The sequence below is a fragment of the Betta splendens genome, chromosome 22 (genome assembly GCF_900634795.4).
Source record: "Betta splendens chromosome 22, fBetSpl5.4, whole genome shotgun sequence".
Classification (NCBI taxonomy): domain Eukaryota; kingdom Metazoa; phylum Chordata; class Actinopteri; order Anabantiformes; family Osphronemidae; genus Betta; species Betta splendens.
Genome location: NC_040900.2, coordinates 251,097 through 263,670, shown reverse-complemented (window position 1 = coordinate 263,670; position 12,574 = coordinate 251,097). Strand labels below are relative to the sequence as shown.

The window sequence follows — 12,574 nt, the reverse complement described above, 5'->3', positions numbered from 1 at the left end:
TATGGACAAACCCTGAGGCTTTAAATATCAGCTCCCAGCTTCCACATGTTACTATGGAAACCAGTAGCACAGCAGGGAATGAGTGACAGGAGAGTTAAGATGCAAAGAGGAGAGTGAGGAAATGAAAGACGTTAATTAAGTCCAGAGAAGCTTCAGGCTTTGACCAAATATTGTGGAGGTGTTTAAATGTGCTTAATACAACAAAGAAGCAGTAGGTGTGTTCATATGGTGACATAAATGTGCCTGAGGGCAGCTTTCATGCCTTTTCTACAGATAACTGACTGCTGCTGCTTATGAAGCCTTTCTTCTCTCTGACCCACTTCAAACTCAGATGGTTACTCTGCTCTGAGACTCCACTTATATCAGAAACAATAAAAGCTAATGGACAGTTTCAGGAATTTGGCCAGAGTATTCTGTGAAGGGCGAGCGGTGAATTTAAGGAGGACAGAAGATTGTGTGGGAGGAGAAATCCACCTTAAGGACTGTAGCTACAGGAAGAGGGCAGAGGTCAGCTAATGAACTCTTATCTGTAACCTCTTGAGACAGAAAGAAGCGCAGAACAGACTAAATCAGCTGATAAACAGTTTCCAACAAATGTCTAAACAGGAAGTAGAGAGGTGAAAATCTTCACATTCCCCACAGGAAACTGCTCAGACTCAGGCTGATTTGCCATGTCCCCTGTTCGACCTCCATCGACTGATTAATGACGCAGTCGTTAGCCAGTTAAGTTGCGTTCATTAGCTGAGGTCAGCCCCACCCACCAAACTGGACCACAGAAACATGTCCCAGGTGAGACTTGTCAGCTTGTGTGAAGCAGAGTCTGGCTCCAACATGCAGCACTGCTCCTGTTTCACACACACACACACAGTGAGGACGGCCATCTGTTTCATGAGTCTATTCAGTTATTCTCTGCTGTTAAATGGGAGCCTGCCTCATTAATATTCATGAGCTGGAGACCCGGTTTACTTCAGTTCCTTGGGGTAAATCCAGGTGGTGTTTGATGGGCGTGCCTCCGTCTCCTCCCCTCAGCCTGTTGCCTGTTGACCCCTCAGACTGAGCCTGGTTCTGTAGGTTCTCACCGTCCTTGTGGCATCATGAGTAAACTGAACTATTATTCATTCATATTATTCTCTTTATATGATAGTTCAAATTAGTCTTAGTTCTATTTATAATCTGTTTAAAATTAAAATAAACAATCAAGGCTACCAAGTTGTTGGGCTGGAATATCGTCATGAGCTACTGAAGCTGGTTAAGCAGTAGATTGAGCTGTTCTGCATCTGTTCACTGATGTTCTGTCTGCTTCTGTCTTTGTGCTGTGCCGATCAGAGCCTCAGTCGCCTTGTGTTTTCTGACCTTCCTGTTTGATGGATCCGCATCCACCAAACTAAGACTGGGTGTGGATCAGAACCCAAAGGTGTTAAGTAACAAAGGATCCCTATGATTTACTGCCACAGCTCCATTAGAAGATTAGCACCAACACAGAGGTCACCCTAAACCTGGACCTGGCGCTGCTTAGCATGAGACCATGTGAGTGGGTCCATCAATCCACATCGGGACTGAAGGACAGTAAACGTGACAAACATTTCTCCATGTTCTACTGGATATTTTGCTGCTGATCATGTGACTGACAGTGAGTGCTGGTCCGTGAGGCCTCTTCACACGCTTCTCAGATGTCAGCGGCGTTTCAACAAAAACGCCTGAGAGTCAGTTCAGCTGATCAGCCGACTGAACACCTGTAGTGTGGCAAGTCTGGACCCAAAGGAGACTCCACCTGGTTTACTAGGTGTGGTCTCATTCAGGCGCTGACGTCATGCTGGACCCAGGCGGCTGATCCAATGTGATGTGATTGTGCTGGGACACGTGGTCCACCTGCTCCTGCAGCAGTAAGGTTTCTGTAGCACCAGACCCGGTTTGTTTCATCTGGGACCTGCCCCACTCACACAGAACGGCGTCCCTTCCCCCTCTGAGGTCTCTTTCCCACTCAACCCCCTGCTGGCGTCTGTTTGTGGTCTCTGGGCTCTCGTTGAACGGGTTTGTGTCGGGGTCAGCAGCTGATCCAGGATTATCCCAGTCTGCTCTGTTTATACTGTACACACACCCTCTGCATTTCTAGAGCTGTGAGGAGACAGTGCCCCCCCCTTAATCTCTACCATCACAGCTGAATGTCCAGCCTGATCCAACTCTGACCCGTACCAAAAGCAGCAGCCTCAGCCTTTGGGCTCAGTATGTCTTGGTTCTTCACATCAGAGCTGAGTTAAGTCTCTCTGTGGATTGTTCACAGACACACAGATTTATGGTTGGTACCACAGAGAACCAGCAGCAGATCAAACAGGAGACATGAGGACTGTAGTGAACAGAGACACGGGAATAATTTGAAAAGCAGAACAGGAAGTCTGCCTGTTTAGTTGCCCCACAGCGCCACCTGCTGTGACTTTACAGAACTAAACTCCAGTCAGCGGGAAAGAATGTGAGCAAACGTGATGAAGGTGATGATGATGATGGCGGTGGCGCTCTGGTGCCCCCTGCTGCTGACGCTGAACAGCTGCACAGCTTAAGATAAGATAAGAAAACCTTTAACCTTTAAAACTTTCTAAACTTGTAAAACATTTTTCCTGTGTTGTTCTGTTCAGTTCTTCTTCACTTTCTAACAGGATTCGAATCTTGGACCAGATCAGAAACTCATAATTGCTCATTTCCATGTCAGTCCTGAGGAACTACTGAAGGAACCCCTCAGATACTCGGGAACATAGCGTGGGCGTGAATAAAACCTATCCTGGATGTTAACCTGTTCAGAGCAGGGTCGGGCTAAGGCTGCCTCTTGTTTCCATGACAACAAGTAACAATAAACCAGCCCATAATCCACTTTAATCTGTGGTGTCTGCAAAAATGGAAAAACTAATCAAACAATGAGAGACGTAACGTTTACATGACAACGGTCCCACATAAACACACACGCCCACGGCCGATGGGCGTATCGGTGGGCGTGGCCTGCCCAGCATTTAAGCGACGCGCTGACCTCCCGTTCGCGCGTGCAGCTCTCAGGTGAACGCAGGTAAGTCTTCAACGCTTCTCTCTGCTCCCCTTTTGTTTCTCACAGTTTAGATCCGTCAGCGGTTGTGGGAGTCGAAGTGTAGGTACATCCGATTCGGTTTGTTCTGTGTCTCTCTCTTTGTGTCTCTAGTCTTTCTGTGAATTCAAGCTAAAGTTAAAACGGGTTCTAATGTGAGTCTGTTAGGTTTAGTTAGTTTGATGTTGGTGTTTTCTTTTTTTGGACAAATATTGCTCAGACCAAAAAACAGGGTGTGGCACCAAGCCACAAAGCTGCTGATCACGTGTCAGTGAATTCATGCTGCGTTCTCTCTGGTCTACATGACTGGGAGGCAGAGCCTGTAGCTCCCAGGCTCCTCTGTGGAACCAACTTCAGCTCAGGTCCTGCTTTTCTCTGTTTCACTCCAACCATTCGAGGCAGAGTCTGCTGGAGGTTTCCTCCTCTATTAAGTGTTACTGACATGTTGTAACCATGAGCGTCAGGTAGCGTCCAGTGGGAGAGATCAACACTTTCTGCCTCTGGTTTTCTGCACTTCAAGATTAGCCCTGAATCAGTTTAAACCCCTGCAGTCAGACTGAAGGCTTGTGTCATGACTCGTACTCCACACCCTCAGACGTCATTTTCATGCTCCTTGTCTGCTGCTGTGTTTTAATCCTTTTCTCTCTGTTGCAGATAAAGCAGAAGCAGGATGGACGTAAGTGTGGCTTCTGCCGTGGGTGTGGCTGCTTCATGTTCCTAATTTAAACATTCCTGTACAGGCTGTCACCTGAACTTCACTGTGCTGCATTCAGGGACTGTTCAAATATTTAGCCACTGCTCTAGTAGAGTTATTTTTCCGCACCAAACAGAGCAGAGCATTGATGTTGCTTACTTCACATGTAACTGCTATAAAACCGTAATATTTAACTGTTACCTGGCCATGAAGTCATTGAAACCATGCTGGATCTGATTGTGTCTGTCGCAACATTTATTTTGAAGAGGGTGGTTGGTTAAACTCACTGTTTTTCTGCTTGGTTTAGCTTGCGGAAGCTCTTGGCGACTGGCCCAGTGGCAACAGCCAAGCAGGAGGACAGCAACCAAACCCTTCTTGGCCAGGTACAGATATGGGTACATCCCCTTCATTATGCTAAGATGTACTGTAGGACATTTAAACAGTGATTGGTTTGAGATCTGAGCAGCAGAAAGTCCATAAAGCTGTGAAACCATTTTCAACTTATGAAACCCATCCTCAGGTCAGCCTGGTCAACCCACCTGGCCTGGAGGTCAGCCTGCAGCCAACCCCACCTGGCCTGGAGGTCAGCCTGCAGCCAACCCCACCTGGCCTGGAGGTCAGCCTGCAGCCAACCCCACCTGGCCTGGAGGTCAGCCTGCAGCCAACCCCACCTGGCCTGGAGGTCAGCCTGCAGCCAACCCCACCTGGCCTGGAGGTCAGCCTGCAGCCAACCCCACCTGGCCTGGAGGTCAGCCTAGTCAACCCACCTGGCCTTCTCCCCAACCCAGTGGACCAGGTGTCCCTAGTGCCCGCCAACAGACTCTGGTGAGACTGACACAGACAAACAGTCACAATGATGTTTGATCACATGTAGTAACCTGTTGTGTTATTGTTGACAGACAGTGCCGTACAAACATAACCTGCCCAGTGGAGTTTTTGACAAAGTGCTGATCTGCATCGCTGGATCCATCAAACCCAATGCTGACAAGTCAGTTTTATTTCAGAGCCTCTGCATAGATCCGCACCCCCTGGGTGGTTGGCTGTGTGGATGCAGACTTTTATACTGCACTTAACGTAATATAGGTCGGAGTATAACTGTGCTGTGCAATGGTGGCAGATTCTGCATCCCTGTGATCATCAAAGAATCAACGCTGTGACGGTCTCTGTTTTTCAGGATCACCGTGGATATGAACACAGACAGGGACCTGGCCTTCCACTTCAACCCTCGCTTCAATGAGAGTGGCAAGAAGGTGATTGTCAGGAACAGCTGCATTGATCAGAGGTGGGGCAAAGAGGAGAGAGAGCTGAACAACTTCCCCTTCGTACAAGGACAGCCATTCGAGGTCAAATACCTTTTTGTCTAAGAAAAAAAAGTTTTGTCTTAACAAGCTTTACAGTGATGAGCGTCTGCATTCGGGGCAGAACTGGCCTGTGAACATTATATTAAATTGGAGTCCTTGTGTTTTTGTGCTTGCAGATGAAGATCTTGTGCACCAACACAGAGTTTAAAATTGCTGTCAACAATACTCATCTGCTGGAGTTTAAACATCGGATCACTGACTTGTCAACCATCAAAACAATCAACATCTACAATGACCTCACCTTGTCCAAGGTAGAGGTGCAGACCCTGCCCTAAGATGCATCACCTGATCCACTCCACATCGTCTGCAGGCATCCTGGTGGAGGTGTTTCTATATTTCTGTTCTAAAAAGCAGATTGTATGGAATTTAATCAGTTAAAAAAGCATGATGTATCAAAGCACTTTTTAGACCTACTGAGGATTTCTTCTCTTGCATCTCCTATAAATAAAGGTTTAGTACTTCAGTCTGCTGCGGTTTCTGTCTGTTATCTCTGATTATCAGCGTGTCATCGAGAAGCATTTTTCTTTGTCATGTCACCAACACTTTGGGTTCCACATCATATTATATTTGAAATGGTCATGTGACACGTCACGTGTTAGGTTTTGTATTGTTTGATCACATGATTGTTTCTGTTTGATTATTAGATGCACCTGCTTACCTGTGTGCAGTGGTGTATTGTTACTGAGAGCACAGAGGCGGAAGCCTCTACTATTGTCGACTGCTTGTGCTACTGCCTGTTTGACTACGAGTGTAACCTCTACCCTTTTGATTAAATATCTAAAGTACCAACCTGAAAAGGTCTTTGTGAGTCTGCTTGGGAGTTAAGCTTGGCGCTTGTACAATTAGGACAAACCCGTGGCTCTGATGCTCATGTGGAAAAGTAGTCAGGAGGTTTTGCTACTTTATGATATTATTAATTACATTATTTACAAAACAAATAAAGCACGTAACGTTATATTTTAGTTTACCTTTAGGGTTAGAAGAAGTATGTGCAGATTCAAGTGAAAACTCTCTAAAACCGGCAGGTGGCGATAATGTACCAACAATTTGAACTACGACCCCTATTAAACCCACGAAGAAGACCCGACAGGCTACAGAGGAAAATCTAAGATTTTGATTTTTTATGAAAGAACCTTCGACACAAAAAAGAGAAGACGTTTAGGAGACGTAGCATAAACTGTTTTAAAGTGATTGAGTTGTATGAAACAACGTCAGTGGAAATAGTTCTGTCTTCACCCTCTGAGCCCGAGGGGGCGCTGGTGAATCTATAAGTTGTTTGCCGAACATCAGAAGAACCGAATAAGGTGAAAGTACTGGCTGTGGCGGAGTTTCGTCTCAACAGGATTAATCGGTACCGGAGGGTTTCGACTGCTTCTGTTGTTGGCAGCAGCTGCTTCTCTTTACCAGAGGGACCAGAGTTTTTTTCCGCCAGCTCAGTGAGACCCTCGGTATGTCTGTTAGCTTTGATGCTAGCCAACGTTGTCTCCTTGTGAGTGTTAACTTGGGAAAGCTGTTACCTTAACTTCATTTTACTTTTGGGCTGTTCGAACGTCGATGTGCTGGGTTTGTGGTTATTAGCCATCGAGGCTAATCCCTTAGCTACGTGTATCAAAGGTTCTAACGGCTGCATCCGCTAGCATGCTAGTTAGCTCTGCGGCTAGTAAAGTTTGTCGACTGGCGTCGAAAGTGAGCTCATGACGGACATGTCTGCGGGCGAAGGGTGCAGTAAACTGCTTGTCAACGCGTGTCTGTGCTTATTGAACCGACTGCAGCGACGACCGGTCCGCCTTTACATTATTTGGTCCTAAACGCGAATAGACGGAGGGATGCAGAGGCCTGAAGGAGGAATAGTAAGAGAAATAAGCATTATACAGTTACAGGTGATCATGATGTTCAGGAATAAGAGAAAGTAAGGCAGAAGCCACACTTACGGTAATCATCTCATGAATGCATATTTACACTTCCTTTTGGTAACTGTATCAGACAAACCAGAGAGCTATTAGCTGATGAGCCAAACATTGAAACTGTGGCATTAATGTCCTTATATTCCAAAGGCTTAAGCGTTTCTAAGCAGACGTTTACCTGCTATGCTGTAACTGGCACCAACCATAGAGTTGTTTCTGAAGGGACAAAACCTCCAGCAGAACTACAACAACAGGCAGGTTTTTGTGCTTCTATATCTGAATCCTTACAGGTTAATAAAGGCGTCTCATCAAGGATCTTTGCAGTAAAGGGCAGATGGGATATCCGCCTGCACATCTGATGTAAGGTAAAGGTTAGGGCTCGATCACAACCTATCGTCCTGGCAATGTCGATAATCGCTGTGGACACATGGTACAGCTGTGCTGGTGGTGTGTTCAAAGCATGTTTGGGCTGAACCTGAGTTGGGTCATGACAAACCCTAATTTATGGCAACAAGGTGACAAATTCCAAATGGTCGGTTCTGGAAAAGGATCAGACAGAATAGCAAAATGTGCAAAAAAGAGGAAGGTGTGTGTCTACATGCACTTTAAACTCCAACAAATGTAACCTGCGTTATGTAGGCCGTTAGTAAAGGGCTCAAATCTGGGTCAGTGAAGTGGATCAAGAATTCCCTGATGATGTTGGTCTCAGCTTGGTGTTAATCAGCACTCAGAAATAGCTTGTGTCCAACCTGTCCTGAATCCTACTTTTATAGGTTTCATGGTCTCTTTGTATTTGGAGAATAGCTGTGGAATAGTCTGTTTAATGTGACGTTTTGGTGCTACAGCAGGTCTGAGTGACTGCAAACAACAGCTAGTTGTGAAGATCAGCAGCTGCTCCTGCAACTGTGCACTTTGTCCTGTGAGTTATCAGCCGCCTCTTGAACAATTGACTGTTCATAATAGCACAGAGCTGGATGTCATCTGTCAGTGCTGATATGAGCCCTCATCTAGAGCTTCTGTAGGGTGACGCTTGTGTCTGCCTTATGACTGAATGTTTATCAGACTTTTCTCAGTGTATGTCTGTAACCAGCTGCTGCTGATCACTGACGGAAACTGATTTCACTTCTGCATTTTCAAGAATTGTTTCCTGCTTTTGAGTGAATCTGGACCTAGACACACAGGGCCTATCAATGGCCTGACACAACATGTCTCAACTGGGCTCATTTTGTTTCTGGGACGGTGGAAAACGTCAGTTCAGAGCAGTGGCTGGGAACCTGCTGTCCGCACACAACCCTCTTAATGTTGAATGGTTAAGCTCTGACTGAACACTAGTAGTAGAACCAGCAAACCACGTGTTTAAATGTAACTTATGTGTAGCTGATCCTAGAGATACTTTGGTGTCAGGTGTTTGTCATAATTACAGCTGGTTGTGATGGACGTCTGTGTGCGACGCCCCGGTTGTCTGCTGTTTTCCCAGCATGCTTTGTGATTGAGTGGAGGGTGTGGTCGTCTAGCTGAACAGGCTCAAACAAGCTCTGGTACAGCTGTAAACGAGTGGAATGGCTGCTTTAAATGTTTCAACACGCGCACACACACACACACACACACACACACACACACACACACACACACACACACACACACACACACACACACACCTTATTAGCATTTAATAAGACCCATGTGTGTGTTTTATGACTCTTTAAAAGCCACCTTATATAGTCACGAGGACCGTGTCCTCGCAGCTTATTGGCTCATAGACACTCGACCTGAACGGACCTGAGGCAGCCGTGACCCAGCTAGCTCCAAAATGTCTGCTCCACGGTTCTGCCTTTGAAACAATTCCATACATCTAATGACCAGCCAGAGTGTTTGGTACCACAGAACACAAGTCACAACTTGCTGAAGACAGACTGAATTGTTTCTAGTGTTTGATCCTGGTTAACGTTGTGTCTACAGGTTCTGCCTGTTTACGTTCTGTAAACTGGACTATAAAACCGAGGAGTCACTGTAGACATCAGTAATGTGAAGCTGAAGACTCAGAAGAGCTTTCACTCAACCAAGGACGACGCCCACTGACACCAGAGAGCTCAGAGTTTGGAGGTAAGACCCCTCCCACGTTCGTTAAGATCAACCCTTTTATCTGAATATAAAACATGAGTCATTGATTCATTCAATAATTACATCTGCTTCTTCAATTAGATTTAATGTAAGTATTCAGTGAAATATACCAGTTGCAGTTTGACCAGTTGTGCAGTGGCAACAATAATAAAGCTACTCTCAAACATTTTGCAAATGGATACAACAAATGGATCAGAGGCTTCCCGTGACTGTGCAAGTTTCAGACCTGCTTCTTTACTCGCATCACTGCTGCCAATTTAATTATATGTTTATATGCAACTTAACGTGATAGTCCATCAGAGCCAGTTCTTTATTATGACAAACACCTGACACCAAAGTATCTCCAGGCTCAGTCACACATAACGTAAACGTTTCAAAAGTAAGAAAAAACTGAATGAATGAATAAACGAGAAAGGAAAGTCTTAAACCATCAGATGTACCTCTCTGTCTCTGTCAGGACCATCATGCATCTGAAGTCGTGTTCGAAGCTCACGCACTCAGAGGTGCGTTTGAATACAGCCAGTGTTACGACGTCGTCCCAGCAGAGTCTGGTTGTTGACCAACAGGGGACATTGCGGAGGACTTGTAGCAGTAACCATGAAAATTTCAGCAGCGGCCGAGTCCCGCTCAGCACCATTTCTACAAACGGCAACAACGGGACACTGGCAAGCCCAACTCTGCAGCCCATCTCCTCAGTGCTGGGCAGTGAGAATGACCCATTCAGACTCTACCAATCGACCACAGACGATGCAAACACTCCACTGGACATTTGGACCGTTATCAAGCCTGGACATGTCCGGGAGAAGATTGCTATCTTTGCTTCAGAAGGACACGCAGATGGTGCCGCTGAGAATGTACAAATGTCACCCAGGGCATGGGACAGAAGTACAACCATGTGTATAACCTTCACCGACTCATCAGGTTTGCCGCGGGCCACCAAGGCAAAAGGAAGCTGGGAGGAAAACTGTAGCGCCAAGCGCCGCCGAAGGTCTGGCAATAACCAGAACCAAAGCTGCCAGCAGGACCAGAGAACTCGCGCCCTGGACACACGGCAACCTTCTGCCCAGCTGCATTCCTACCGGTCAGACATGACTTGGCAGTCAGGTATCGAGCGCTGTGGCACTGAGGTGGTTACAGCTGACGAAGAACTCGAGCACAAGGTGTCTGTGGTGGAGATGGTGGCTTTCCTGGAGCAGCGAGAGAGTGAGCAGCAGCCAGACTGCAAACCTCTGCTGGCTCTTCAAAGGACCTCCACCACCATCACACTTTCCAAACCCCTTCCCCCTGATGCTAGAGGGGAGGAGCTGGAGAGCATCAGGGTGTCAGAGATGGTTGCCAAGCTGGAGTCAGAATGTCGGAGGAGGAAGGCAGAGGGAGACCTGTCAAGAAGCAACAGCTTGAAGAGGGCGGTGGGACAAGTCACTAGTGGTCATAGCTCTGCCCACTCCCAGCTGCTGTCATCAATGACGTCATCATTTTCATCATCACTGTCGGGAGACTTCAGCTGCTCAGAATCCGTTCACATAGGCACAGCTGCCTCAGCTGTGGCCACGCCCTCCTCTCCCTGCCCAGGTGAGTTGGTGGGTGAGCCTCAGAAGGCTGAATGTCAAATATCAAAGACCGATTCCCCAGCTCTTCCACCTGAGGAGGCAGAGCCTCTGCCCGGCCTCTTGTTTCTGTCTCCTCATGAACCCCACCCCTACACTAGTGTTCATTTAGTCCCTAACCCGGGCAGCCAGTCAGGGAAGTGGAGGAGACATGCTGGGCCTGAAGGTCAGCATGTGTCCACATCACAGGACTTCCTAAAGCTCCGCCGGCGATTGCAGCAGCTCCTGGCGCCGCAGCCTTACCTGGCCGTGCTGCCGCATCACCTGTTGGTGAAGATCTTTCTGCTGCTGCCCACACAGAGCCTCGTCGCGCTCAAGTGCACCTGCCACTACTTTAAGTTTGTCATTGAAAACTATGGCGTCCGGCCCTCTGACTCACTGTGGGTATCTGACCCCCGTTACCGCGACGACCCCTGCAAGCAGTGCAAGAAGCGGTACGATCGTGGTGACGTGTCGCTGTGCCGCTGGCACCACAAGCCGTTCTGCCAGGCCCTGCCCTATGGGCCCGGGTACTGGATGTGTTGCCACGGTCCCTACAAGGACACTCCTGGCTGCAACGTGGGTCTCCATGACAACCGTTGGGTGCCGCCATTCCACAGCATTAACATGCCGATCTACCGGAGGAGCCACTGTTGTGAAGGCGACTGAGTGAACGAGTGTGTAAACAGGGTTTTTCTTAAAATGCTTGAGAGCTGCAACAACTAATTTTAAGTGTAAATTGTTTAGTTTTTTTATGTATATGGTGAAAACGTTTTATTCAGTTATTCAACGGCCCAGAGGATTTTCAGAAATTCAAAAATGTAACTGCATTAGTAAAATGGCTACATAAAACGAGTTAGTGTCCTGAAAATAAAAATCCTGGCATTGTTCATTCATCCATCAACTATTTCAAAAGCATCAGACTTTTTCCTGTTTTTATGGCTGTTGCAAATATGAATCAATTTAAAATAGCTTTTTAAAAAGAAGTGTTTAAATTTTGCATAAAATCTAAGTTCAGGCTCAGCTTGTTTGCGGTGCCTGCTGTTCACCTGCCGAGGATGAGTCCCATATAAACAGATTCTTCCTAGGGACCGATGTGCTTCTTCTTCCAACCATTTTTATAATCATCTTCATCGGCAGGAGTCCAGTCCCATTTAAAGAAATCAAACCTCATGTCCTATTCATGAAGACAGAGGAAAATGAAGTAAAAAAACCTCCACCTTTAAAAAAGAAAATGAATTTATGTCTTTAAATCGATTTTAACATTATTCATTGTGAGAGACTTGTTTCCTAGATTACATCAAACCAAGTGGTCAGTTCTGAGCCACTGACCTTTGCAGGGGTCAAATCAGGTGATTATTACGGAGCAGAGACGGTTCTTATAGAGTTGAACAGCGTGTGTGTGCACGTGTGTGTTCAGAGGGCACCACCTTTGGGGTTAAAACCTAAAGTGAAGTTTATCTGCACCTTGTTTGTTTACATTTGTACATAAATAATGGTTGTGTGGAAACAACGGTTTTCAAACTGTTATTTTTAGCAGTGATCATCTTTAAGTTTTATTTATTATTTTCATGAAGGGAAAGTGCAAATGTGGCCTTGAGTGTTTGAGGTGATGCAATAAAACAAATAAAACTACAGATTAAAAAAAGTCATCAGGAGAAAGTGTAATGGCCTTTGACCTTCAGAGATTTGTGTCTTTTGTGTTTTTGTATCTTGTATGTTTCTCTTGTGTTCAACTGTTCATGCTTTAATAAAGTGCTCTCTGATTGGTTCTTGTTTTGGATATAGAGAACACCAGCCTGTCTTTACTGTGCTACTGGCACAACACGTTTGTCACCATC

General features: G+C 46.3%; 2 protein-coding genes across 8 annotated transcripts; both read left to right on the top strand.

Annotated features, from left to right (window-relative positions):
* The first annotated feature begins 2,948 nt into the window (after positions 1 to 2,948).
* lgals3b (lectin, galactoside binding soluble 3b) lies at positions 2,949 to 5,585 on the top strand. Of its 2 annotated transcripts, none has more exons than XM_029140027.3 (7): positions 2,949 to 3,052; positions 3,722 to 3,743; positions 4,069 to 4,144; positions 4,282 to 4,586; positions 4,661 to 4,749; positions 4,936 to 5,104; positions 5,239 to 5,585. In XM_029140027.3, the coding sequence occupies exons 2-7, from the start codon at positions 3,738 to 3,740 to the stop codon at positions 5,395 to 5,397; spliced, it is 804 nt and encodes a 267-aa protein (XP_028995860.1). In that variant the 5' UTR covers positions 2,949 to 3,052; positions 3,722 to 3,737; the 3' UTR covers positions 5,398 to 5,585. The 2 variants fall into 2 exon arrangements, with proteins under 2 accessions (XP_028995860.1, XP_028995861.1); XM_029140028.2 differs by lacking the exon at positions 2,949 to 3,052 and adding an exon at positions 3,107 to 3,130.
* A 658-nt stretch (positions 5,586 to 6,243) lies between these two features.
* fbxo34 (F-box protein 34) lies at positions 6,244 to 12,516 on the top strand. 6 transcript variants are annotated; one of them, XM_029138039.3, is made up of 4 exons: positions 6,244 to 6,570; positions 7,317 to 7,386; positions 8,986 to 9,129; positions 9,605 to 12,516. In XM_029138039.3, the coding sequence occupies exon 4, from the start codon at positions 9,612 to 9,614 to the stop codon at positions 11,400 to 11,402; it is 1,791 nt and encodes a 596-aa protein (XP_028993872.1). In that variant the 5' UTR covers positions 6,244 to 6,570; positions 7,317 to 7,386; positions 8,986 to 9,129; positions 9,605 to 9,611; the 3' UTR covers positions 11,403 to 12,516. The 6 variants fall into 6 exon arrangements, with proteins under 6 accessions (XP_028993872.1, XP_028993869.1, XP_028993868.1 ...); XM_029138036.3 differs by having other exon boundaries at positions 7,317 to 7,391; XM_029138035.3 differs by lacking the exon at positions 7,317 to 7,386.
* The last annotated feature ends 58 nt before the right edge of the window (positions 12,517 to 12,574 follow it).